The sequence below is a fragment of the Mirounga leonina genome, unplaced genomic scaffold (assembly GCF_011800145.1).
Source record: "Mirounga leonina isolate KUSES-001 unplaced genomic scaffold, KU_Mleo_1.0 Mir_488, whole genome shotgun sequence".
NCBI classification, from domain to species: Eukaryota; Metazoa; Chordata; class Mammalia; order Carnivora; family Phocidae; genus Mirounga; species Mirounga leonina.
Genome location: NW_023270777.1, coordinates 3,573,701 through 3,601,473, shown reverse-complemented (window position 1 = coordinate 3,601,473; position 27,773 = coordinate 3,573,701). Strand labels below are relative to the sequence as shown.

The 27,773-nt window shown below is 57.8% G+C and overlaps 1 protein-coding gene across 1 annotated transcript in view; it reads right to left on the bottom strand.

Annotated features, from left to right (window-relative positions):
- The window catches only part of NTN1 (netrin 1), a 154,913-nt gene that overhangs the window by 3,989 nt on the left and 123,151 nt on the right, over nucleotides 1–27,773 (bottom strand). Inside the window, exon 6 of the mRNA XM_034989591.1 lies at nucleotides 9,026–9,100. Within this exon, the coding sequence (XP_034845482.1) occupies nucleotides 9,026–9,100 (75 nt within the window). The remainder of the gene's footprint in view (nucleotides 1–9,025; nucleotides 9,101–27,773) is intronic.

Genomic DNA, 27,773 nt, shown 5'->3' with positions numbered 1-27,773 from the left:
TCCGAGCACCACGATCCCTGCGGGCGTGCCCCTTACACCCACACGACGACACTCAACACCAGGCCAATGAGCTTCAGCCGCCCCCCACCCCCGTCTGTGCACCGCTGTCCTAGCTTGGCCTCCAGGAGGGCAGAACGTGGGGGCCCGGTGAGGACCCCCCATCCCGTCTTCAGAAATGCGCAAGAGGACCCTGAGAAAGGCAGCCGGAGATGAGACCAGGACAGGCGTGCAGGGACCAGCCGGAGGGGTCCCTCTCTGACGCTGAGAACGGGCAGTGGCCGCGCCGGGGAGCCTGGCCCCCAGGCTGCTGGCGCTTCGGGACCCTCTCTCAGTGATAAGCGGCTGCATCTCGGGGTCCACACCGTGGACGCCCTCCCTTACGCTGAGCCCTTGCTCATCCCCCAAAACGAGGGCTCAGGCTGCAAGAGAGCTGTGCACCCGGGGCCCGGGGCCCCACTCTCCGCCTGGACAAAAACAGGCATTGTGGTGGGGGCGGGGGGGCCTGGAGCCCACGAGGCAGGATGGGTGAGGTCAGCACCCCCTCTCCGTGGGCGCCCCTGAGCAAAGCTGCAGAACGGGGCAGATGCCCGTGGAAAGGCAAGGAGAGCGCTCACGGGCTCCGGGGAGCGAGGAGCTGGCCTCCGCGGCCCAGGTCCTAGGGACCAGGCTGCACTCCTGGTCTGGGAGCCCCCCCAGCTGCGGTCAGCTGCACAGCTCCGATAAGAAGGCGGCAGGCAGGGCGGGGCAGCAGCCACCCCCCCTTAGCAATCCCGGGGTTCCCAGGAAGGACTTATCAGCCCCCAGGGCAGGGCTGTGACGACTGACTTCTCCTCTTAATCCCAGCCTGCTGCTGGGCTGGCTGGGGGCACGCACCTCTCCATCCCTCGGCTGCAGGGCTGGCCGTGACTCCGAGCGGGTGAGAAGCCCCCCGAGGGCCAGGCCCCCCGAGGCCACAGTCAGCAAGCACGGCCTGTGTCGGAGGTGGGCGGGGGGCTCGGAGGCAGGCCCAGGGCAGGCTGGGTGCCTTGGCCAGCGCTGGGGGTCCTCTCGGCTGCTGGGTGGGCAAGGCCCCCCTATGTCCTATAGGAGCAGACCTTCCTTCCAGGAAGCCTCCACCTCTATGGGTCCCAACGCTGGGAGGCTCTCGGGCCACCAAAGGCAACCTAAAAAGTCAGAAGCTCCGGGTCCTGTGCTTGTCCTCTCTGTCCGGAGCCTCCGGTCCTTCCGAGCCTCCCTCCCCAGCTCCAGCCCTGACCCAAGAGACTCAGAGCCTGTCAGCTCTGGGCCCTCGGAGGACCTGGCAAGGCCACCTTCCCGGGACAGTTAGTGACAGGAAATAGCTCCAAGCCGACTTATGCCCTGCTGGTAGGTTTTGGGGACCTCTTGCTGGCATCGAAGCTCCCGGCCTAGGCCAGGTTCTAGGAAGCCTGTTTGCTCCGTGAAGAGTATACAGTTGTTGCTCAATCATCGGCTGGCTCAGCCCGAGACAACCTGCTGGGCCGCGCCCTGGGGGAGGGGCCCTGGCACCGGCCCCCGGTGGGGAGAGGGGCTGCCAACTATCTCCCTCTTCCCACAGGCCTGGAGCCCTGGGACACCTCCGCGGGGAGGCTTCCTGCCGCCCGGAGGTCTCCTGGATTTATGGGCTGCTCGGGGGGGCCCCAGGGGCTTCCCAGCAGCTGCCCCTCCCAAGGAGGCTTGGGTGGCCAGCCCGTGGCCGCCCCCACCCGGCTGCCCGCCCAGCCATCCCTTCCTGTTGGGCCGGTCCAGCCGGGGAAGGCTGGTCACCCATCTGTCTCGGAGACAACGGCAGGACGAATGGGGGAGGACACTAACCCCACGGAAACCATGAAAACCACGCAGCCCCATAAATCTGCCGGCATAGAAAGTGTGTCATGAGTTGCAGTCACTTCATAAAATGCAGCCCTGACCACATGTTTCCCAGTCCCCCGTGAAGGTAAGAAAGGCCGGAGCCCGGCCAAGTCTTGTTCTCGGAGATGCTGACCCGCCAGGGGGACCGAGCGAGCCGGGGGTGCGGGCCGGCGAGGCGGGACCCGCGCACCCACCTCGAGGTGTCGCGGCCGTCCCCATGAAACGGGGTGGTGAGCTGGAGGCTCACTGTGGCCACACCAGGCCACGGGCCACAGCCCCCCGCGGGAGTCCCTGGGAATCCCCGGGCTGCCACCCCGAAAAAGTCCCACCTCAGACCTCAAAGAAGGCGGGGACGCCCACCTTAGGGCTGGCTGAGGGTCCCTCCTTTTTACTTCTCCGCAAAGAACTCCTGGTTTGCCTCTCTCTCTCTCTCTCAGAACCAAGAGCAATGTGAAGGCTGCCTCAGTTTCCTGGCCAGGCCCCAGTGCTTAGGCTCCATTCTTGGGAGGGGAGAGGGGTGAGGTGCCTGGGACCATCTCCTTGCACAGGGATCCGCGGAGGAGGGGATGCCGGGAGATCTGGGAATCGGAGGGCCAAACTCTGGGGAAGACAGGAGCCCCGTTCCCTGGACAACGGGCCTGGCCACCTGCACCCCCTTCACAAGTGAGAAGCGGTGGGGCGCTGGCCGCCCCGCTTGGCCAGAGGCTCACGTAGGAGAGTGGACCTGAGCCCTGCCTGCCCAGTGGGGCGCCCTCGTCACGGGGCTGGTCTCTTCCTCAAAGGAGCCAAAGGGAGAGAGGGCCCCCGCTCCCAGTCAGGAGGGACTGAAACAGCCTGGCTTGTCCCCCGCCCCCCACCCCCGGCCTGGCCAGAGCTGCCGGAGTGTCACCCCCAGAGGATGGCCTCACACAGGCCCAGAAGATGCTCGACGACCAAACCTGCCTCCCAGCCCGCCCTGGAAGGCCCAGCGAGGCGCGCCGCCCCAGGCCGGTGCACCAGAGGGGTTCTGGCCTCTGAAGGAGGGGAAAGCAAGAGGGTTGACCTCCCCGAATATGGCCTCAGTCCAGGCCCCGCATCCCCCCGCAGGTCCCTCCTGTCTGAGGTCCCCAAACACAGCCCACAGCCCAGTCCTCATTTAGGCCACCACCTCCAGGCAGCCCCTTCGCAGGAGCTCAAAGGGCGGCCCCGCCTCCCCAGCTGGAGCCCTGGAATGGGGCCGTCCAGCAGCTACGAGTCTTTTCGTGCACCCTCTCATGCACCCCCCTCAGCTCTAGCTCCTAAAAGTCAATCCACACCCAAAGGATGGAACCTGCTTCTGCAAGGAGCCCCGAAGAAAGGGCCTTCGGCCCGGAAATAGGAGCCAAGCGGGATCCAGACCACAGCACCAGAGTCCTTGGCCAGCCACGTTCCCCTGGGGGCATCAAGCAGGTGCCTGCAAGCACTTGGAAGGGTGTCCCTGGTCCCCTGCCACGCACGCAGCCTGCTCCAGAGGGTGCCCTCGGGTCTGAGGGCGGGGGCCTGGCCCTATTTTCCAGCCGGGCCAAGCTGCACGGGGCAGGAAGCCCCCGGCACAGTGAATGGGGTGCTGGGCACGGCTCCCAGCACAGGGCAGTGTCAGGACCCACCAGAACCCTGCCACGGGGCAGCCCTGCGTCGCTGAGAGATGCTCTGTGACCCTGGAGACAGGCCCCCAGTGAGCAGGGGGGCAAGTGCTGCTCGTCACGGGGGTGGGACACAGCCGGGGTCCCCAGCCCCAGGTGCCCGGCTCTCCAGGCACCTTGGACAGATCCCTGCCCCTGCCGCCTCCAAGCCTCCGCGTCCCCATCTGTGAAATGGGAGGAGACACCTCTCATTAGCCAGGCTCGCTGGCCCCTTAGAGCCTCCCCTCCCGCCCTGCCTCCCTAAGAAAGGATGTTCAGAGGAGAGGAAACAGAGTGAGAGAGGAGGGGAGGAAGCTCCAGCGAGGGGGACAGACACAGCCGGGAGCCGCCCGCCCGGCCGCCCGCAGGCCCCTCTGGGGCTCAGCACCCTGCAGCTGGCTGGGAGGGGCAGAGGTGGGAGGCGCAGGCTCCGGGCTCCCCTGTCTGCAGGGACAGGGAGTCACTGTGCTGGGGAGGGTGGCAGGGGGCCCGAGCAGCGCAGCACCCTGCGGGATCAGGGGCCTTTCCGTCAAGCGGTCACGGGGGCCCTTGGGCCCTCCCCGTCCAACCCGGTGGTCACCCGCATTCCTCGACCTCGGCCTGACTCGCGGGGACCCAGCTCCACATCTGGCCTCCAGATGGGGCTGGCCCTCTGGGGCTGGGGACGAGGGGAGGTCACATCTGGCTGGGGAAATCGGAGGATCCCCAGGGGGGCCAGTGACCCCCAGGGAAGGGTCAGCGAGCCTCTGAAACACCACGCCACGTGCTGCCGGCTGCTCTGCGTCCCGCTCCTTGGGGCTGGGGGGGATGCTCTGGGGGTGGGGGGGTGTGGCGTCTCCCAGGAACGGCCCCCAGGGACGGGGAAATATCCGCACCCACACCCGAGCCCCGAGATCGCAGCCTGCTGTACACACAGGCGCATCGCCCCCGGGACGGGGTTGAGAACCCGTCCAGTTCTCCGCACTTAACGGGATTGATCCTGATCAGGAATAGCTCTTGAACTCAAGGTCAAGAAACGGAAGGGGAGGGAGTGCTAAGAGGGGAGAGGCCATCCTTTGCTGGGGGGCCCCCGCGTCCCTGGGGCTGGTGAGACAACAAGAGGCCTGAGTTAGGAGCCTCTCCCCCGACCCCATCTGATCTCCAGCCTGAGTAGCTGGACGAGAGCCAGGCAAGGGCCAGGTCCCGTCACGCTGTCCCCCCCAGCTCCACGGTAATCCGCGGGCACCCCCACACCTGTCCCCCATCAGGGATTGGCCCACGACTCCCTCCCCCACACGGCCATGCCCATCGCCAGCTCCCCCCAGGCCCGGCCACAACGTCCGCCACGTCGGCTCCAGCATCTCTAAACGTCACCCCAACACCACGGGGACCACACCTGCCGGTTTCCCAAGGAGGATGTATCTGGCTTACCAGGAACGGGGAGTCAAGGGTCCGGTGGGGGGAAACGCGTTCTTGAGCCCTCTAAGGGACAGCTGTGCCCCCTCTGTGCGGCCAGAGGCTCCGGGCCCTGGCCCGGGGGAGGAGAAGCCTCTGGAGCTTTGGAGTCCCCGGTCTGGAGCACGTAACTGGATCTCGGTGAGTCTCAGCATCGCGGGCAAGTGTTCGCGTGGGTTCAGCAAGGACGGGAAGGAAGGCAGTGAGGTGCCCCATCCCGGGCCTGGCGAGGCCGCAGGAGGCCCCAGGGCGCACGGGGGGATGTCGGTGTGAATGACAGCTCCGCTTAGGTCCCAGCCCGCTTCTGCCACGGGCCCCGAGAAAGCAGGAGCGTGCGCGTGCACACACGCGTGCACAGCCTGGCGAGCCCCGTCTCCCCCCCAGATGCCCACAGAGTCTCCCCTTTGAGCTGTACCCCAGAAATGATCCTGGCGGGACCTCAGGAGGCCTTCTCGACACAAGTCATCTTGTGAAAAGCATTTTGATTTTTCCATCTGGTGGTACCAAAATGTCTTTCAACAAAAGGGGTGACTAATAAACATTTCTGGGAACGAACAGTTTTTCCAAGAACTGGCAAAAGTGAGATGATCTCACCTCTCAGAATGTGCGCTGTCTGTCTGCCCCCCACTTTCGAATCCCAGGGAGAAGGAAGAGGCAGGAGGCAGCTCTCGGTGGGCTCAGGGTGGTTTGAGCACGTGGCCGTGGCGGCTGAGGCCCACACGGGCCTCTCCCCAGCCTCCCTGGCCCCCGCGCCCCCAAACCCAGCACCCACTTCCCCAGCCTGTTTCCACTTCTTCCTCCCTCTGCCTGGGAGCCTTGCTTTGCCCCGTGAGCGCTGGCTACCGGGGGCCCCCTCCTCCAGGAAGCCTTCCCTCCGCACCCTCTCTGGAGAACCAGCCTCTGGACCTCAGGCTGGTCCACCTTCCCAGCTCTCGTCTGTGTGTCCTTCTCCCCTCCTAGACTGAAAGGGCCTTGAGGGCCAAGCTGGCGTCTCCTGCACATCCGTAAGCTCAGCACCCAGGTCAGGATAGGGCGCACAGCAGGCACTCCGTGAGTGTGCAAAGAGGGATCACACTCAGGGTCACGCACGCCCACTCGCACGCCCACTCACACTCATGCACACCCACGAGCACACACGCACCTGCTCGCACAGTCACACCTCCACGTGCACACCCTTACGTGCACCCTCACGCACGCCGTCACACGAGCACCCACCGGGGCATTCACACCAAGGCAGGGCCCCTCCCAGGCGAGGGGTCCCCCAGGAGCTGGCCGGCATCGCTAAGACACTGGGCAATAATGCGAACAACCGTCCCTCATGGGCGGCTCGCTGGCGGCGTCCCCTCGAGGGCAACAGAGGGCCGGGTGGCCGCAGACCACAGCATCACCCTGCACCCTTGCCCCGAGCAGATCGGGTCTCATCCAGAAGGACGTCGTGTCCCCTGGATGACACCTCCATGTGCAGGAAACCGAGGCCCAGGCCGGTGAGGCTCCTGCCCGAAGTCCCGCAGCACGTGGGGCCCCTTCCCTGCAGACGGGAACACAACGGGCCACCCTTCCCCACCTGGGGCGCTTTCGGGATGTGAGAAGCATGGCGGGGCTTGGCCCTGCGGCCCTCCCCTGACCCCAGTCCTCCCTGCCCTGCTTGGTGCCCACCCCAGCCCTGCCCGCGCCGGGCCCCTCTCGTCGGGAACGCGCCAGAGCAAACACAGGACAGGACCCATCCGCACACCCCTGCCGCCCGCTGCCCAGGTCAGCGGAGACCCAGCTCCACGTCCCCAGCAGGAGGAAGGGGGCCTGGGGCCTGCTCTTCACCTGGCAGGGGCAGTAAACCCGGGGTGCTCATTAGCAGCTTCTGGAACATCCAGGGCACTGCTTACGTTTTCTAATTGGCTCCCTGCCGGGTGTCAGTCAGAGCAGAGATGGTGCAGCCCCTCAGAAGCCCGGTCCCCAGTCCTCCTTGGCCTGGCCCACTCTGCCCGCCTCACCTCCCTGCGGACCCCCAGGCCAGCTCCCTCCTCGTCCTCTTCCTGCTCATCACACCCCTGCGCCGGCCCAGGTTTGCCCCAGGCAGGGGAGGGATGCCCCCACTCGCATGTTATCCGGGGGTCTGTGGTCCCAACAGAATGCAGGGAAGATTCTCTACGAAGTCCTGCGAACCCAATCATGACACCTCACCCCCCAAGCCCCAGCACAAGGCCTCTGGCTGTACCTGTGGGCCCCTGCCCAGCCCTGGGGGGCCGCCCCCTCCTTCCTGAACAAGGCTGTGGGGCCCCTCTGAGTTCATAAAAAAGAGGGTGTCTGGCCCCCTTTGGCAAAAAGAGGGTGTTCAGCCTTCCTGCTGGTAGGGGGCCAGGAGAGCGCCGAGGAAGACAAGGGTCCCCCAGAACATTGGGGGTCAGGGAAGCTGAACTCAACGGAGGAAAAGAAGAGAACAAAATGGAGCCAAGTCGGATAGAACCAGGTGGAACGCAGGAGCTATTCTGGTAACTTTTAAAAAGCCTAATTCTTCCTTTCTTCACTTTTAGAACAGAACAGAGGCTGCGGGCCAACCCCTCCCAGAAGGACAGCTTGGCTCTCCCTTTCCAGCCCCTCTCAGGTGTCCACCAAAGGATGCTTCCAGACAAAACTCAAAGCAATCCTTCCCCAGGGACACCCACCATTCCTTCCCCCTGCCCCCTGTCCTGGGCAGGGTTCCTCTCTACGACCCCGAGCTCTCCGGGCCTGCGCAGACAGCCCGCACTTGAACCCCAGGCCCCACGCCTGGGAACGGGACAGAACCCTTGGGCCTTCTTGCCTGAGCCCTCATCCCTCTCTTGTGCATGTCCCCGGGGCTCAGAGACAGCACCCCCTTTATCCTTAAACTGTCTCAGAGCTTGTTCTTTTTCCAGCGGGAGTCAGACGTTTCTGCACTGTGTCTGGTGTAAACCCTTGAAAGGGGCTTTGGGGAATTTGCTGCGGGCCCTACGGGGGTCTGAACAGGGCCACCCACGGACGCACCCCCATCAAGGGGCAGGCCAGGCGGCCTGGGGGTGGGGGGCGCTCTGGGCTCCAGTGTGGGGTGTGTAATGTGTGTGTATCCGTGTACTTACACCAACTCTCACGGGGTACAATGATTACGTTTTGCAAGTTCTCAAAATTCCTCTGGGTTCCCTCATGCCTTTCGTTACGCTCAACGGGCCTGATGCTTGTCCTTATTAAAGAGAAACCCCTTCGGGCTGGTTGCAATGGCCGGCCCCGGGAAGACAGCAGGCCGGGCTGCTGGGCGCCCCTGGGTCCCGGAGGGACAGAGGGACCAGACGCCACAAAGCCGGCTCCTTACCTCCCCCGGGGCAGCCTGGCACGAGGAAGCTCCCAGCAAGTGCGTACAGAAGGCGGGCACGGCTGCGCGACGGAGAGGGGGCGCAGGGGGACTGGTGTGTAGTGAGCGAGGGGCTGGGTCACCCCAGGCCTGACGGCTCAGGGAGCAGGGCTGTCAGCCCCACAGCTCCTGGCTGCAAAGCACCCTCAGGGACCCCCCTGTAAGATGCGTTCAAACTTCAGCGAACCATTTAAAATGCAGATTCCCTGGCCCACCTCAGCCTTTGCAGAGTCAACCTCCGGAAGGAGCAGAAGGCTTTTAAACCCCCTTTCCTGTCGCCTGGAGGACCCCACCCCACGTTAAGCCATGGAGGGAGACTCAGGTTGAAAGCCCATCGTACGGATGAAGGCACGGAAGACCAGAGAGGTGAAGCGACTAGTCTGAGGCCACACAGGCCCCCACCCGGGGCAGAGTGAAGGCCAGAGGCCAGGCTGGGAATCCCAGCCGCAGGGGAACTCCTGCCAGGGAGAGAGAGCCCAGCCCTCGTGCCCCCCTGCAGCCCCTCGCACCCCCAGAAGGCCCCTCGTGCCCCTTGCCTCCAAGGGCCTTGGAGGAAGAGCTAACAAGTTCCCTGGGCGTGGGATCTCACCAGCCAGGCCCCTGTCCAGGCACCGGGACACCACGACCAGCAAGCAGCCAGGGCCACCTGCCCCCCGAGCCGGGCTCCTGGCTGGTCACGCGGCCCCCGCGGGCCCCGCCAGACAAGGGGACTGGCACTCACCATAGTCCTTCCTGCAGTACTTTTTCATGTTAATCTTCAGCTTCCCTTTGGAGGCCTTGCAGTAGGAATCGCAGTCTGCAGGGGAGGGAGAACACAGACAAAAAAACCTAATTAGGCTGGCGATGAATAGGCTGGGGGCCGAGGGGGAGGCCGCCTCCCCAGATACCTAGGGGCCTGTGATACCCATGGGCCAGGCCGGGCGGGCGGCCATTCAGGGCAGGCCCGGCCTTCTGAAGAGGCGCTTGGGACAAAGGGCCCCCGCCCGACCCCACCCCACCCCCCCCCCGCCCCGTGGCCCGACCAACCCTTCAGCCGCTGCCTGGAGCCCCCTTGGCCTCCATGAGGGACGCTGGGGGCTCTGGTATTGTGCCACCCAGGGCTTTCTGAACGCCACACAAATTCCCCCCACCCCGTTCTTCAGACCCAACCGGAGCCTGATTAAAGCTGATAGAAGCCTCATTGTCACCCCGCGCCCTGGGTCTGTGTCAGGCGCTGGCTTGCATGGCGCAGAGCTTCTGGCTGGGGTCAGACCCCAACAAAAGAGGTCACGGAGGAAATTAGCAGCCCATGAAGCATTAGAAAACCCCTTTGGTGTCCACTCTACTGGAGTGTGCAAATAGAATGCCCTGCGAAGAGTTGTTCAGTTCTAATGGGCCCTACTGCTGAGAGGCAGGGCTGCCGGGCCTGTGTCCGCCGGGGAGCCCGTCGGGGGCTTCTCGAAGCCGGAGTGTGAGCGCGGCGGAAAGCACAGGGCCCCCCAGGGCCTGCCAGCCACCGGGCCTGCTTTTCCTGGGGGTGGCCTATGTCCACCCACCGGAACAAGCCTCCCACCTCGGCCCAGCCTGGCCCTCTCCCTGCCAGTGTTCCCCGCTCTTCTGACAAGGGGTTGGGACTGCTCGGCTGGATCCGCGGGGGACCGACACCCTTAGCACGATGGCCAGCCCGGCAGCAAGGCCCAAGAAATCACCCCGGCCTGCCCCACACCACTGCCCGACGTGCCGGGCCTTGCTCAAGTCTCACCACCGTTCCTGGATGTGGGGGTGGTTCTGCAGATCAGAACACGGAGACCCCTTGCCCAATTTAATGTGGGGGTGGTAGTCTCGTTCTGCAGATCAGAACACGGAGACCCCCTGCCCAAGGCATCCCTGACAGCTAGTGCCCAGGCTGGGCTTTGAACTCAGACGTGGGATGCCTGATTACTGCGCTCTTGGTTATGCCATGCTGCGTCTCAGCAAACACTGGTGGATCCCCTCAAATGTGAGCAGGGCATGAAGCTCAGAGCGGGGCATGAAGAGTACCCCGTGTTCCAGCAATTCCCCCCCGCCCCCAGAGTCAGCGTCTGGCCCCATGGAAGGTGGCTGCCTCCTTCCAGGTCCCAGAATTCACTGACTGGTGCCTCGGTTAGAGTTGAACAGCTCCATCCCACTGCCCTGGGGGCCACGGGCCCGGCAGCCCCCTGCTTCTCCTGAGCCAGCTCTCAGGTCTGGGGGGGGTGGGGCGGAGGGGAGGGGCACCCAGTTGGGAACCAGTCTCAGGAAATGGGGGAAAAAAGCAGCTCCCCTTCCTGCTCCCCTGTGGTCTGAGCCCTGGGACCCCCCACCCCCCACCAGGACGCCCTGCCAGGGGCACCGGGAGGCTACCGTGCTAGAGGCTTCTGCCAGGTGGCTGGCTGGCTAGCTGGCGACCGGGGGAGGGCGCACCTCTCGGGAGGCAGGGCCAGGGCCGTCCAGAGACCGCGGCCTGCATTCTAGGGCGGCCAAAGTCAAGGCGAGGAGATGGCGGCCCGAATGCACAGACCAGGGGCACAAGTATCAGGCCCACCGCACCGCGCCTCCCGCTGGGGAGGAGCTGCTCTGGGCCACGTGTCGGCCAGCTCAGGGACAGATGGCGTGCACAGCAAAGCCACCACCGCGGCCCAATCCAGGTTGTGCGTAAGTCCCGCGGTCCCGAGCGAGCTGGCTGGGATCCCTCCTTGCTCTCGCCACTTAGGGAAGCTAATTGGAATGCGAGTGGCACTGGGTGACGTGATTCCTGGGACAGCCTTGAACCCCCTCGCTCCTCGCCTTCTTGTTATTTTTTTACCCAAGTCAGAAGTCGTTGGCCCACGTCAGGGGCTGCATTCTGGTCGGCAGGAAATCACCTACGTCCTGCCTCCTCCTGAGGCACACAGCGTGGGGGTGGGGGTGAGGACAGCACCTTGCAGCCGTGGGCTCTGCAACCCTGCGAGGGAGGCCCCGCTGGTCCCGCCTGAAAGCCAGGAAGCTAGGGCTCAGGAAGGTTCTCGAACACCTGCCGCATGTAAGCCACACGCTGTGGGGCCAAAGGCATGGTGGCAGAGCCCAGTGACAACCTCCTCCCAGGGCACCTCGAGCTCTCACTTCTTGCCTTCCCTCCTGGTGACATCTACGGTGGTTCTTTCCAGAACTAAGTATCCACCTGGGACAGAAATCATCCTAGAACGTGTGGCATCCATTCCCTGCCCAATGAGAACATATTAGTACTAGCCCTGCTTCTCAGCCTGGGCCATATAACGGAATTAGCTGGAAGCCTTAAAAAACACTGATGCCTGGGTCCCGTCCCCAAGACCTGATTTCCCTGGTTTAGGGGGCAGGCTGCATGTCCTGATTCTTGACATTCCCCAGGGGAGCCTGATGTGCAGCCAGCCAGGGTCCTGGGAGCCACTGTCCGAAGCACCAGGAGCTATGGGAGGTGGGGACAGGGTGCACGGAGCATGAAGACTGGCAGAGGAGAGGCTCAGAGAAGGTGGTTGTGGAGTCACACTGGAGGGTGCTCACACAGAGAACCCTAAGCTGCCTGCTCTTCTGGGAAACGGCGCTAGCCTCTGAGCATTTATAGTTGTTGCAGGGGGCGGGGGGGAGGTCCTATGTCTTTCCTGTCTGTCCATCAGAAATACTTCTATTTTAAAAAAGAATTTTATTTATTTATTTATTTGAGATAGAGAGTGAGAGAGAGAGCATGAATGGGGGGTGGGGCAGAGGGAGAGGGAGAAGCAGACTCCCCGCTGAGCAGGGGGCCCGACGTGGGACTCCATCCCAGGACTCCGGGATGGTGACCTGAACCGCACACAGCCACTCAACTGACTGAGCCACCCAGGTGCCCCAGAAATACTTCTTAGGTCAGTGTGCTCATTGTAAAATGTTCCCTACTCCCTTCAGATTTGCCGATTCCAATTTGGTTGTGGAGCTAGGGAAACAAAGACCGAGACTGTTAGAACTGTACATAAAACACGGGTAAATTGGCTTGCAATGAGGGAGACAGAAATGCTCTCCTTTGGGTAATGTGAATAACGTCCAGAACGTGGACACTGTGGCAGCTATCTGGCGGCTTGTGGACTCTTTGTTTTGGGTGTATTCCAGAGAACTGAGGTCACTGGACAAGTGGTCCCTGGATAGGGAAAATGTTCCTGCCTTTTCTTCTTTTATCAAATACACACACAGCCACAGAGACTGCCTCAAGATGGACAAACCCCAACTTTTACATGCAGTTCTGACTCCTTCAAAATGGCATATCTACTTGGCAGCCACCCATGGAGCCTCTCCTTGTTTGGTTCCAAAATAGCTGTAAAGACAATGAGAAAAATGAAAATTCACACTCACGCCAAAAACCAAACTGATAGATGACCCAATGTTGGAATCTGGGAGCAATCTCTATTAATTAAAGGCAGATGGTGTTGGAATGAGCAAAACCTGTCCAAGGTTTTACCTCAAGACACGGCCTTTTGTCCGACGCACAGGAAGATCTTGAAAAAAGAGAGGGCACGGGGACAAGAACCAGAAAACAAATGGGCAGGAAGTAGGCAGGGGCACTGGGGGTGGTGCCCTCCTCTAGGGAGGAGAAGCTTAAGGAAGGGTAGGGCCCAGAAGGACAGACAGCATATTTCAACTTGCATTTTTATCAAAATTACTGGTGCAGAGAATGAGGAAATCAGGTGGTGCAGATAGAAGGATACCATCTCCATGGAGCAGAAGTGAATCGAGGGGAAACACTGGTAGGAGCCAGGGAGTAGGGCCAGAGCTGCATCTCTTCCTCTGCCATCCAGCTTGCAGCTGAGATGGGTATCCAGCTGTTGTGCTAGTAGAGGGATCTGCAATTTTTACTTATTTTTTTGCAAAACGCCAAACAGTAAATATTTTAGGCTTTGCAGGCCATACGGTCTGTATCACAAGTATTCAAAGTCCGTTGCTGGGACTTGACACCAGCCACGGACAACGTGTAACCAAATGTGGCATGGCAGACTCAGAAAGATCTAAAAAGACATGGTCTCTGTGAAATTGGAGAAGAAAGCCCGAAGGGAAGACGAGCCTGAGCTGAAGAGGCCATATGACAACACTAAGAACGTGACACGGGAAAGAAAGAAGAGCTGGAAAAACCAAAACCAAAACCTAAAAACTCAGTAGCACAGTTAAAACCTACTCTGGAAGCAGCAAAGAGAAACGATCCTGGAGACACCTGATTCAGACACACAGAGAATAAAAACTGGGGAAACTCTCGCAAATTCTAGAGAAAAAGGATAAAGACGTGGAAACCATGAAGGAGAGAATGGTAAGGATATAAGAGAGAACGTGGAGGGTGACATACGATGGGGAACAAAGGCAGTGGGATAGAAACAAGGATCGAAGATCGGACTCCTGAGCTGAAGGCAGATCAACACGGGCACAAGGAGAAGGCTCACTGACTTTTTGGAAAAACATCAAGGAAGAGAGACTGACACCCAGACACATCTTTGCACAACATATGAAATACCAGGATGAGGGAAAATTATAGATGGATTAGAAATCAACAAAAAGAAGCCAGCCCGTAGGTCTTGAGGAGGGAAAAGTCTGTGATCGAGGAATTTTATACCCAGCTAGACTGTCTCATATGTATGCAGGCCACAATGAGCAGAAGGCATTCTCCAGCGTGCAAGGATACAGACAATATTCTCATCATGCATCCCTTTTGAGAGAGGTACTTGAGAATGTTTTCCAACCAACCATGACATGAATCAAAAGTAAGAGTTTAAGAAGGAGACAGTCTTGGTGAGATCGTACACTACGAATGCATTGGTCGTGGGCTCAGAAACCTGTGAACATGGAGATTTCATATTTGGTTCTAAAACTGAAGGCAAATATCAAAATAATTTTTAAATGTTTGAAAGAAAACATCCGTGTATATCTAAGTATAAATACATATAAGTATAAATAACTATAAAATGTAGTCTGAAACCTAGATCATATTAACAAAAACTAAGCAGTGGAATGAGTCTTAAGTAGGTAGAATGTAAGACATGCTCCTCCTTGCTTGGCTCTGACAAATAAGAGCCATTAGATCAAATAGTGCTTTTGAAAAGTCCAAAGGCAACCACAAAACACTAGAGAAAATGGGAAATAAATTACCGGTAATATGGGGGTGCCTGGCTAGTGCAGTGGGTAGAACATGAGACTCTTGATCTCAGGGTTGTGAGTTTAAGCCCCAAGTTGGGTGTAGAGCTTACTTAAAAAAAATTTTTTTTTAATTATAGGTAATATGTTAAAAAAAAAAGAAAAATAGAAAAAGTGGAATATATAAAAAGCAACTGAGATCAATCAAGATTACAGAAGAGCAACTATCTAAAAACAAAACAATGCCTCTTAACGGAGTCAACCCCTCTACTGAAAAATGGATTTAAAAAATATTAAAATAACCATTTCAGAGGGACATCACTAAATGAAGCAATTTGTTTTTAAAACTTACAACTTTGAAAGATGCTGTAAGCTTCTTTAAAGAAGTTCTAAGTTCGTCACCCACTAACTAAGAAGTTTGCCTCATAATAAAAAAAGAGAGAATGTTTTGTGTGGAATAACATCTTATTGAAATATATTAAGAACAAAAGTGTTAGGAACACAAAAAGGAACAGATAGTAACCTGAGCAGTAAAACGATGCTAAATTAATTCCAAAGGAGCTGGAAGCAGACAGGCCACATTTCCTGACCGCAATGTAATAAATAGGATTTGCTGTTAAACAGAAAAGAATGAAAAATATATGTACTCAACTCTAAAAGTTAGAAAGAAAGTCAGAGAGAGACTGGCAGCAGAAGTAGAAAGTAACAGCATGGAACATCAGAAAAAACTCACACGTTGTAAACACCCCCAAAAACGGATTCTCAGGAAAGTCCCCAAACCAATAAACTTAAAACACACAAACACACACACACACACCAAAAACAACCAAACAACAACAAAAACCAGACAAAACACTGTCATGTCTAATTATGAATACGAGAGAGAAATCAGACCCGCGCGTTAGGAAGTAATGAGGAAGGGACTATTTTAAGAGTCAAAATTATAATTATAAATTATAAATTATAAGGCTGCTACAGTATTCAGCTTTAGGCTGAAATCTTGGACACGGAATGAACTGCATGACTTTTTAGGAAAACGTAAATGACCAAGTCAAACTAAAGAAGAGACAAAGAATCTTCAGCAATCTCTGGATCCAATGCTACTTGATCTGGGCAGAAACAGGAAAAGGTGGAAATTGGACCACGTGCAAATACCTAAAATCGATCGTTTTGCAACTTAAAAAGGGGGGGGGGGGCAGCATCCTATGATTCAACCCTGATATAAAAGCCAGCATGAGCTTATCCACACACAGACCCTGCAGACCAGCCGACTGATCTCATTCACCAGTTGGGCCCGATGTTTTCTGCCCAGCGGGGTCCCAGCCTCCCCGGACCAGTGGCGGGGCCCTGGCGCCTCGGTCTGCCCCTGCACGGGAGTACCGAGTGAGGGGTGAGCAGGATGCTCGGCGGCCCCCACTCTCTCAGGGGACCCTCTGGGGCTCGAACTGACAGTACAGGTAAATACAGTGAAATACCCGGGTCCCCCGCCACTCCCATCCTCCTCCCCAAAAAGACAGGGAGCTGCCAGGGAGGGACACGGGGACCCGGGAGAGCTGTGGAGACCTGGAGGCTGCCATCTGCGACTCACAGCAGGCCCATCCTGGCTGGCTGGCATCCTGGCTCCTCCTGGGAGCAGCCGACCTCCCTTTTATTCCCCCCACCTGCTCCCCTGACCAAGCCACAGCCAAGAGCCAAGAGGGGGCCATACAGGCCCAATCCCAGCGGCCGAGCCGCCTCCTCCTCTCCCACCACCTTGGGTAGCTCATCCCTCTGGTCTGCCTCCTGTGTCCCAGGTGCCAAAAATCCTGCTGGGCAGGCCTGCTTGCCGGATCGAAGCTCATCTCGGAACATATGGCAGGCGGGGCCCAGTGTCCCCCGGTCGGAGCCAAGGGCGCTGCATCTGGTGCCTCCCTCGGAGCAGGGCGGGGAGCTGGCCAAGGTCTCACTCTGAGCAGCACCCCTGCGTCTCTGCTTTTGGGCTGTCAGGCTCGGGAAGGTGGGGCCGTGGGGGGGATGAGCAAGGGACACCAGCCCCCGAGGTCCATCCCAAGGCTGAGGCCTGAAAGGTGGGTGAGTTGGCAGATTCCACCAGCTGGGTGCAGGGGAGGGAGGGGTTCCTGGTCGCCCCCTGGCCAGGGTGGAAGAGCTCAGGGGGGTGGGGCTAGGAGGGACCCCCTGCTGGCTCCATCCATTTCGACAGGGCCACTCTGCCCACCAGCAGGTGACAAAAGGCAGGTGAGGCCAGTCTGCCCAGAGGAAGTGTGTTTTGGCTTCATCTGACCTGGAGCCACAGAGCCACCTGGAAGCCCTCAGGCCAGAGTCCCATTTGCACATGGCAGGTGTCCGTGGGTTTCGTAAATTAGGCCATTGTAGGGAAGGCATGGTGAGGATGGAAGAGGCACTCCTCATGAAGCCAACTCTCGCCTCTCTGTCCGAGGCTGCAGGTGACTTAACGCTCTTCCCCCGGTAAGACCACATTTTTAGAATCTGCACCCACAAGCACTGTACCCAGGGTTCAGCCACCTCTCCGGGAGAGCCAGGCTGGGCTCACAGGCAGCTCTTGAGCACCCAGACATCTCTCTAAGCCCACACTGGTCTTGCCCGTCCACTCCAACACCTCTAAGCCCTACTTGCCTCCTACAACATAATGCCCTTCTGACTTGGGGCTCTGGGGCAGAAAAGCCAAGGACCCCCCCTGCGAAATGAGGCAGCCCCCAGCAATGGACAGCCAGAGGAGCTAGGCATGCAACCTTGTGAGCAAATGACTAGAAAAAAGCCAAAAGCATTTGCAACACAGATAGCAAAGGATTGGGGTCTTTCATATATAAAGAACTCTTCTGAATCAATAAGACAAGCAACTTAAAATTCAAAGGAGAAGAACAGGCAATTCACAGGAGGGGGGAAAAGAGGGACAAGGAGATGTAAAATGGCCAATCTCAAGTAATGAAGGGAATGCAGCTTAAATCAATGGGAATACAGGACTTGTGGCTCGCAAACAGGCAAAGGCAAACACACGCACACTCAACGAGGTAGGGGTGCAAATTCCTCTTCTCTGAATGCAACTGGTATCGAAATGTCAAAACCGTGGAAAGATGCACACCCTTTGGTGCAGCACCCCCACGTCTACGAAGTTATCATCCATTCACCCCCTTACAAAGCTGGCTAAATGAGTTCCGCATGGCCAGGGCTGGGAGGTGCTGGGTGTACTCAGGAACAGTCATGGGGGCTTTGCAGCAGGAAGGGACAGGTCAATAACATGGGTGTGATCACGCTCACCCAAGAGCGACACTCATAAAGGGGAGACGATGAGCAGAGTGCGCTGGTGGAGAACAGGCATGGGGATGGATTTATGAAGGCCAGTCTGAGGGAGGTGACATCAAGGATGACAAGGACTTAGCTCCGTGAAGCACACAGAGCAGCAAAGGGCCAGGCAGGAGGGAGGAAGCGAATGAAGGGGGTGGCAGCCAGAGACCAGGGGTCCCTGTGGGCTGGTCAACCTTGGCAGGGGTTTGGATTTTATTCTAGAAGAGTATGTTATCACCGAAATGTGGGTTGGTGGGGCCATGGTTGGTTTTTATGCTCTTGCTTTGGCTTCTCTATATTTTTCATTTGACTATAACAACTATATAATTCTTGTATTCAAAAGAAAAAAAAAACCCTAAGACTATTCTGAAGCCAGGTCTCTCCTCAGTGAGGATGGGGACCACTTCTTTATGGGGGATCCTATAAAAAGCTGATATCTGTCGTCAACCAGGTGACACTTGTATTCGTAATCCATGGGGCCCCTGCCACTGGGAAGTGCTCTATCCCCCCAAGAGATGGTGAGTGTGTGTGTGCGCGCGCACGTGCAAACTTCCATTCTCTTGCAATTCCGTACATATGAGTATCAAGGGACAAACCCAAAGTGAGTTGTCAGCCAAGTGTGCATATGGTGGTTGGGAGTGAGGGTGCTCCTCTAGCTAGAGTGGCCAAGGATCTTCCCTGAGCAGGTAACACAACACGGAGACCTACACAGTGTGAAGGGGGCAGAGCAAGAAGATCTGAAGGAAGAGGGTTCCAAGCAGGGAGGACAGCCTGTGCAAAGGCCCTGAGGCAGGATCATGCCCGGCACCTCCCAGCAACTGAATGAAGGCTGGGGTGCCTTGCACAGAGTGAATGAAGAAAGGGGGCAGAGAGGCGACTCACACAGTCTGATGGGCCATGTGGGGCCAGGTATGGTTTGGATTCTATTTTAAATGGAATGCAAAGCCACTAGAAGGTTCTAGCCCGGCCTTGGTTGCTCGGTGCTGCGGGGTGCAGGGTCTCTGGTTGTGCGTGAGGAGGGAGGCGTTCACCCTCCCACCTCACACCTGAGGCCACAGGAACACGACCTCCACTCTGTGCTATCCTTAAAAAGAGCCAGCTCCCAAGCTCTCAGAAACCTGCCTTGTCGTTCGGCCCCAGGAGCCTCATTCCTTCTCAGAGTGCAGCTACGTATTCCAGTGAGGAAGTATGGACCCGCGTGCTTTCTAATGGCAGGAACCAAGCGCCGGATCCTCTTCCTGCATCAAGCTGGGGGCCCAGGGCTCAGCGGGTTAGAGCCGAGGCTGGTGCTCCAGCCCCCACCCCTTGCTCCAAGGGGAACCCTGCCCTGCCTTTCTGCCCCTTCCCCAACTACGGCCACGGGCACCCAGGGCTTCCTGGGTAGTCTCCTTGCTGCACCTGCAGGGGCGGGCGGCAGGCGCACTGCACAAAGCCCACCCAGGGCGCTCCTTTCCCATACTTCCTCCCACAGAGCCACCCGCTTGTGACGGCTCAACCATCAGACCTGGGTCTGACAGATCTGCTACTGCCTCCCCAGCATCCACCCTCCTTTCTTCCCAGACAGCAAACCCCAATGTTTCCAATTTAAATACTCTCCAACACTCCCTTGTGGCCCACCCTGGCCACGTACCTGCTTCTGGCCCCGACGGTGTCACTGGAAGTCACCTAGGAGGGGCTCCGGGGGAAGCAGCTGTTTCTGATCAAAAGGGGTCACATCACCAGCCCAATGATCTGGGGCCCTTAACCACTCCGAGCCTCAGTTTCCCCATCAGCAAAACGGGGTCATGGTGATGACAATAACCGTCCTGCCCACGTGCAGGATTTAGGAGGGAGTAACGATGGTGTGGTGACAGAGACCAGGTATGTCACACAGAGACGGCCTCTCGAGGACATGACCTCTCGCCTGCCAACCCGCACTCAGAGCACCCTCAGCGGGTCCCCAGCTAAACGAGGTGAATGACAAGCAGCGGGAAAGCTGGGGCCGGACCCTGGTCCTCAGCTGAGACTACAAAACTGACCCAAACCAAGAAGCAGCTGGTGTGGAGGAGTCTGGGCCCCCAGCAGGAGCCTCATCTGCCTCCAAGATCACCATCCTTTCTGGACCCAGAGCCGCCCATCCGACGTTCCAGAACAGCCTGGCTGCACCCCTCTCCCAGCGGAGCACTGGACCTTGGTCCCAGCACCTGGCGCGGCGCGGGTCACCCCTGAATGCTCGCTGAACCCACCAGACATCGCGGTATAAAATAAGCCAAAAGCAGTCGCCCCTGTGACGTACCAAGCCTGCCTGGCCAAGCGAACCCACAGATACGGGCTCCCCAAATGAGGGACGCAGTCAGCAACCTTTGCGATTATTCGGTGACACCCACGAGAAAGCGTGGGTTTAGGCTTGGGCGTCCGTGAAGCCGGCTAAGCTCTGTGACAAGAAAGAGGGCATGAGCTGGGCTGGAGAGGGCTTGAGTGGCCCCCCCGAATCAGGAGGCCCTGCTGCCTATGTTGGGATTTGCGGCTGGTGGCTGAAAAGTGACATCCTCGAGCTCCGGCCCCGGCGGGCTCTCCTGCGGGGCTCCTCGGCCTGTTCTCTTTGGAGTGCCCATCTCCACCTGCACCCCGGGATGTGATCCAGCGGGAATGGTCTATCTCAGAATACCCATGAACTTCAGGGCTGCAGGATCCCGGGGGCAGGGCGGGGGGGGGGTGGACATTAGCAGGTAGGCTGTCGAGGAACTGGGAATGCTGACCCTGGGACATTCAAGCTGTGTGTCTCTGGGCACGTTACTGCACCTCTCTGAATCAGAGATTTCTCACTGGATTGCTGGGCACACCTGATTAAAAAAAAAATATATATATATATATATACTTTTTTTTTTACAATTCTTACTCAAATATGGACTGACTGACTTTTGGCTGTTCGGAAAAGCAAACCCATCTTTAGGGGATCTGGTTCCTTCCCAGCACTTGCCACATAGCACATATTCAGTTTGGTTTACCTTCTGCTTCCCTCCCCGAGCATGGGGGCCACGGCCTTGGTCGCTGCTCTCTCCCCAGGGCCCGGGACACGTGTAAGCCCTCGATAAACATTTGTTGAATGAGCTGAGTAAAAAGGGGGGCGCTCAGCTGCCATCACCGTGCTCCCCTGTCCAAAGGCGGAAGACACCAGTCCCCTCAAGGGACCCCACCCCGAAACACGGGAGTTTGCATAAAAGGCAGGCAAGCAAAGGCCCGAAGCAGGACTCTGAAGGGAGGGTGGAGAAAGACAGTTCTGGAAAACGCTGGGAAACACAAAAGCCGGGCCATAAATCTTCCCTCTCCAGGGAGGGTGCAAGGGCTTTGGTGTTTGGTTTGGACTTTAATAACACAGATTCTAAATCCGCTGCCTCGTTATGAAAATATATTTGCAGGTTTAAAATACTGGGCCTGGGATGCTGAGGGCAGCTCGTCCAGCAGAAGCTGGGAAGGCTGTGGGCCGGGCTGATCCCATGGGAATGAGCACCTCCCCCACCCTCCTGCTCCACCTGCCCTGGAAGCCTGTCCCGTTTCCGTCGGCCTGATGCAAGTCATAGGGACACTGGCCTCCCAGGAAAGGGGAGCAGCAAGCAGCCTTTCCCTCCCTCAGCTGATGACTGTGGTCACCAGCCCCGGCCCCTCTCTGGGCGAGAGGGGGCAGGGCGGCCTCCAGCCTGGTTTTGGGGGTGGGGTGGCCAGGCTGGGAGAGGTCAGGGGCTGCGCTGGCCACGTGAGCAGGAGAGCATCTCCTCTTCTCCACTTGGAACAAGAGGGTGCCATGAGTCCCCAGCATGCTCTTTCTTCTTGCTGAACAAGATGGATTGGAAAACAAATTGGCTCAAATAAAGCATGTAATTAGATTAAAGCCTCTTGCCCAGAGCCTCTGGGGCTGCAAAAAGCCCTCCCGACTGGAGGCAGGACAGCTCGGCAGGCTGAACCAGCTCCTGGACATCCAGAATTTTCTCTTGATCCCCAGCCACCCACCCCCAGTCCTCCCCAGCTGATGTGAACCACGCTGAGAGGATTAATTCTACCGCAAAGATGGCCCCAGACTGGGCTCTGCCACCAGCCCCACAAGGCTTGGGGTCACCCCGTTCCCTGCCGGCAGATCCTGTCCCGTCCACGTGATGCAGCTGGGGCTCAGCCCATCTCCAGCCTGAACACCTGCCCAGTGCTGAGTCTACACCTGGGCAGCCCGCCCCCAGCGCTTTCCACCCACAACCTCCTTTGAGCTGCGTAACCACCTCTAAGGAGACCGGGTGCGAGGGTCAGCACTGCTGTTTCTGTTACAAACATGAGAAGACCGAGGCCCCGAACGTTCAGTGTCCCAGGTCCCCGGCCGGTGGGGACACGTCACCTTTGCTAACACCAGCTGCCCCACAGCCCTTGTGAGGCGCTCAAGAAGCTGCCACATCCAGGGACTAGTCTCCTCCGCCTGCAAGTGTTTCAGGAGAAGCTCCCCATTGAAACGGCAGATGAGCTTCTGGCCCTAAGTGTCAAACAAGACCCCAGGCAGCGCACAGGAGACAGAAAAGAGAGGAAAGCAGGTATGAAACTCGGGGCTCCTGGTTGTAGGGCTTGGTCATTAGCAACTTATCTCCAGGAAAAAAAGAAAAAACAAAAAAACAAGGACTTTCAGAGGAGACAGGGATTAAGAGCAAGGCTGGGGCAGGAAAAGCAAACAGGCAGCACACCGGCCAACAGCTTCCCCGGCCGAGCTCATGGCAGACATCACTAATCAACCTCAGAACTCATCGACGTGCTCTGGGTACTCCGGGGCAAAGCCGACACATTCTTGCCATCCGTGGTTTATTCTGACTGATACACTGGACACCGGCCAGGGAGTCCAGCTTCTCAGAGCTGGAAGGGTTCTCGAAGGTCGGCCTGCCCTCCCTGGCCCCTCCCTGCTGCCACCCCGGGCCCGAATCTGCTTCACCACAGATCCTAGGGTTACACAGGACTTCCGTGAGCTGAGCCTCACCTGTTTCTGTAACTCCTCCAGGTGGCCTTAGCTCCCCTCTCTGCACCAGCCCAGCACATGCCCACCACCCATTTAAGCAACAGATCAGCCCGCAAGACCTTCAAAGAAAGCGTCCCTCCCTTCCAAGCCTCCCTGGTTCCCCCAAACTCCAAAACCACGGCTTTCAGAAGCCCCACCATGCTGGTCCCTCTCCTTAACCTCTCTGTTCCTCTGTTCTCTGAAGTGAGAGCCAAAGGGACTAATCCTGTCTCCTCACTTCACAGGCATCTCTGCAGCGTGTGGAGATACTTCGTGACTACAATGTCCTGCTGAAGCTGAGGCCACCTGTCTGTCTCGGGGATGGGGACAGGGGAGAACCAGGAAGGAGCAGGTCCAAGCAGCCCAACCGCCATCGCAAAGGAAATCCCTCTGGGTCTTCGTTCATAGCTTAGGTATCCTTCCCTTACAGAAACTAGGAATGGATGCTGTTAGTGGGACCCCAGAACACGGTATGGAAGGACGGATAGATTTAAAGGGTAGGGGGGACCCTCTGGAGATTGACCCACTGGCGGAAGAAGGAAACCAAGAAAAGCAGATGTGGCACGTCCGAGGCCCGTTGCAAACAGAGGCAAGCGGTCCTACCACAGCTGGACAGCTTCGGGATGACGAGAGCACCCCAGCACCAGCCCGTCTTGCAACCAATGCGTCATCCTGAAAGGCGGGATCGTGTTCAATGGGCACTGCTCCGTGAGCAGGAAAGTTGGCGAGGCATCTGAGAAAGATTTCCATCCAAAATGATTAAAAAGAAAAAAAGGTACATGGCATTTCAGTGAATTAATGCCTCAGGTGTCTGCAAACCGTATTTACGGGGGGAGGGGGGTTTCTCATTCCCCAGCGGCGCAGGAACCCTGGCAAACACTGAAATCCGCCCTGTCCAGACGAAACCACGGGGAGAACGAAGGTACTGTGTCTGCTTTGGGGAAGTAAAGAATTCTCGACAGGCTCCATGTAACTACAGACGCAAATCCCCCCCACCCCCACCCCGCCACGTAGAAGGTTCTAGAAGTCTTCACATTCCTGGTGGAGGCACAGCCACTCTTCCCTGAGCCACTGCAGGGCCTCGAGGCTGGAGGTCACCAAGAGGCCAGTGGACACCCTGGACTTCATCCCTGCCCTGCCCTCCCCACCTGGACACGTCCAGGCTTTCACGAGATGGCCAAGGTCATCTTTTATACCGGTCTTTCATTTTGTAACCAACCACCTCTTCGGTCTCCAGGAACTCCCCAGACACAGGATTTCCAACTGGTGCTCCGCATCCGTCCCCCAGTCCTGGAGGGCGTCCTGACTACCCCCTCACCCCCCGCTGCCACCCACAAACGAGAGGGAACCACAGAGAGGACAACATGCCTCAGGAGCTGAGGCCTGGCTGGGCATCCTGCAGACCTGCCAAGTGCTGCACCAGAAGTTCACGCACAGGCCTCCCGGAGAGCTGCCGGGACAATTCAGGTGCAAAACGACTAACAGGTTCTGACCCCCCGGGGTGGGGGCATATGTGTGGGACACACCATTTAGCTCCATACCGGGCATCCACAAGCACCAGTTCCGGCCACAGCAACCCACCCACCCCCGACAGTAATTCAGAGCCTGTTGATTTCATTGCATGTGCCTCTGCCCTTAGGAGAGCAGGCTTTATGGTAGGCCTGCGGTCCCTACCACCCCCTTCATTCCCCCTCCCCACTATAACACGCTCACCAAAACCTTGAACAAAACTCTTGCACCAGAGATGAGCCCTGAAAACCCGCTGAAGAGGACAGACAAGGAGGTCACCCTGCTGCAGAAAGATGAGCTGCCTAGCTAAATGAGGGGTCTCCGGCTAGGGCAGATGGTGGGGGTCCCATCTCTACGAGGGAAAGACATGGAGACCGAATCTGCCTCAGAGCCGGAGAAATACAGCCCCCTGAACTGTTTTAAGATGTAAACTGTGCCACATTAGATGAACTTTCTAGGGGTTTCGCTCGAGGACCCCAACTTTCTAGCTATGCCACTGGTTCTCCTTGTTTGCCATTAGGGAAGAGAAGCTCATCTGCAGGGGTGACGAGCCACCTTGGACCTGAGGGTTTGGATAAAGGAGGAACAGACCCAGGAGGCTCTCTGGGAAGCCTGACCTTGGAAGGCCCGTGGAAGGCCACATGGGTAGCTGCTGACACGTGAACACTTAGCTCTACTGTACCAGGTAATGGTCTGATTCAGAATCATCTATGCGTCTTTCCCGCACAGTGAACCACAGTCCCCAGAACTCAGGACTCCGTGTTCCCTCATCTCTGTAAACCCAGCACAGGCCCTAGCAATCCCTCAGTAAACGTGCAGGGGATGAATGAATGAAGACCGAATGAATAAACAGACAAGTGCACACATCCTCGGACTGGAATTCCCACGGAATGCTGGGAATGGAGGGGTGGGTAGTCCTCCAAACCATCACCGAGCCTGGCTGTACAAGAAATCCCCATTTTCAGCCTGCAGCCCAGAAGAGGCCAAGGGAAGGATTCATAGAGCACAGGATCCGAATTTCATAAACCCTTCCAAATTGCAGAAAAGGCTGCACCTGCCCGCGTCACTCTGCGGCTGCTAATCCGCTCCAACAGCTCTGTGCTCTCCATTCTGGCTCCCACTTGGAGGGCAGAGTTATCCTGTGTATTCGCCTTTAATAAGCTGAAGCCATTCGGGCGCTGTATTCACTGGAATCTGCTCCCACAGGGCCAGCCCCACGGAGTCCCCTTGTCGGCTCTCTCAGTGAACAGGGGATTTTGTGTTCGGCAGGGAAAACAAAGCTGTCCCGATGGGGATCCAGTTGGCTCTGGATACACTTGTCCAGCCAGAGCCAATGGTGGACACAGCCCGGAGTTGCTGTCTACACTGCAGGGTGATTCAGGGGAGCAAGAGGGAGGGAGGCTAAGCTGGGGCTCCCCGGGAAGGTCATGAAAGAGGCATGCCTGTAGCCCCGTAGCGTCTGCCGGCTGGTTGGTTGGCGGGTTAGCCCAGCTGGTTAAGCCACGGCCAATGAGGTCATGCCTTGGAACCCGGTGTCGCCTTTGCTTACTTTCCCGGGGGGGTGGGGGGCGGGGTAGGGAGCTATACCCCAAACCCTGGCAGCTGTCGGGCAGGATGCACGTCCCTCGTCCTTCCTACACAGAGAGAAGGCCCTCACAGTTTACCATCTCTTTCCAGTGCCAATAACTGGGGCACCACGATCACAGAGGTGGCCACAGATGCCCCTTAAGTCAGCAGAGCGAACAAAGGTCTTTGGCGAAAGAGTGTGCCCGGTTCAGGCACGTCCTGCGCTTACGGACTACATTACCCAACACCCCTTGCAGTCAGGTGTGTCCACGTGACTGCGTTCTGGCCAGTGGGACACGGGTAGAAGTGCTGCCCAGACAAGCCCCACCCCCCAGGCTTACAGACTACATTGCCCAGCACCCCTTGCAGTCAGGTGTGGTCATGTGACTGCGTTCTGGCCAATGGGACACAGGTAGAAGTGATACCCGGAGAAGGCTCTACTAGGCTTACAGACTACATTACCCGGCACCCCTTGCAGTCAGGTATAATCATGTGACTAAGTTCTGGCCAATGGGACACGGGTGGAAGTGATGCCCGGACATGTCTCCCACTACCGCCCTCAGTTCTCGCCTGCCAAACCAATGATGACGCATAGGCCCTAGGGGATGGCAGAGCCACATGATGGAAGGAGCCTGGGCCCGACTCCCTGCTTGGAACGGAGCCGCCCAACCAGAAACACCTGCGTTGGACTGCTAGGACCTCTTGTTGTAGCCATAGCCTGCCCTAACCAATAGTCATTACTGACTGGCTGGATATCAGAGGGGGGACACAGGGCCCCAGAGAATAACCACCAGGTCTCTTTACAGTGTAGGGAGGTTGGAGTAGACAAGACAGAGACCCATAGATGGTCCCCAAATCCCAATAAAACTTGTTGCCCCCCTCGAATAATGTACCCAGTATAGCAGATGTAGTTGGTGCCCTGCCCAGAGCCCCCTTAGAGGGCCAGTGCACCCACCTCCAGCTCCAGGTGCTGGCAGCTAATGGCTCCCACTTGCACCTTCTCTGAAGGCTTGCCTTTGGCTGATGGACACTGCCCTGCTTGCAAATATCTGGGAAGTTGCATACACCGCTGCCCCCGCCCCACCACCACCACCACGGAGGAGGGGGCAGTCTATAGCCTTCGGCCAGGCTACCCGGGCAGGTGTAACTGTCCAGCCCTTTGACCTTTAGGCAGGATAACTGTGGTGGGATTCACTCTTCAGAGCTCTCCGCGGGATCAGATTGAGGCCAGACTTCTCCCGAACCCACATGTTTTCCTAGCTTCTTCTGCTGCCCTGTCCTTCCCTCGCTCCCTTACTGGTTTCTCCCTCAATAAATCATCTGCACAAGAATCTCTGTCTTGGGGCCCCTGATAACCCGAAAGAATGGCTGGCATTCCACGTCTTCTCCCATCTACAGCAGTACCTTTGCCACAAAGAGGAAAAAGGGCAGGGATGAAGTCCAGAGCCAGGACATTCCTGCACTATGGAGCCTAAAAAGATGACCATCTTGTCAGAGCTTTCTCCATCTGCTAAAGACGCTGAAGTACAACTTCCCAACCCTGACACCGAAGGAGGTGGCCTCGTGGGGCAGAAGGAATGCTTGGCCAGGAAACCAAGGGTGCATCCCACTTGCTGGGTACGGAAGGGGACAGGGGAAGGCAATGGGTGGAAAGCCTAATCCAGCCTGGACCCCAGTCCATTTCTAATCTCTGCAAACAAAACAACTTTCTCCTTTTCTCAATCCTACAGAGCCCTTTACTATTGAGCAGAGATCACAAAACGGGGCAAATGACACTTGGCACCATCTTCCCTAGGGAGAAGCTGACCACTCCAGTGCGGGTGGCTCTTACTGAATTCACGCTCTACCCTGGAGGGCAAAGACACAAGGTCCCCCATCTCTGTGGCCACGCCTTGGGGCACAGCAGGGACCCAAAGCTTTAGGAGCAAAGGAACAAAGCAGCAGAGAACAGAGTTGTACTCCGCAGGAGGAGGGGTTGGTTGTCTGA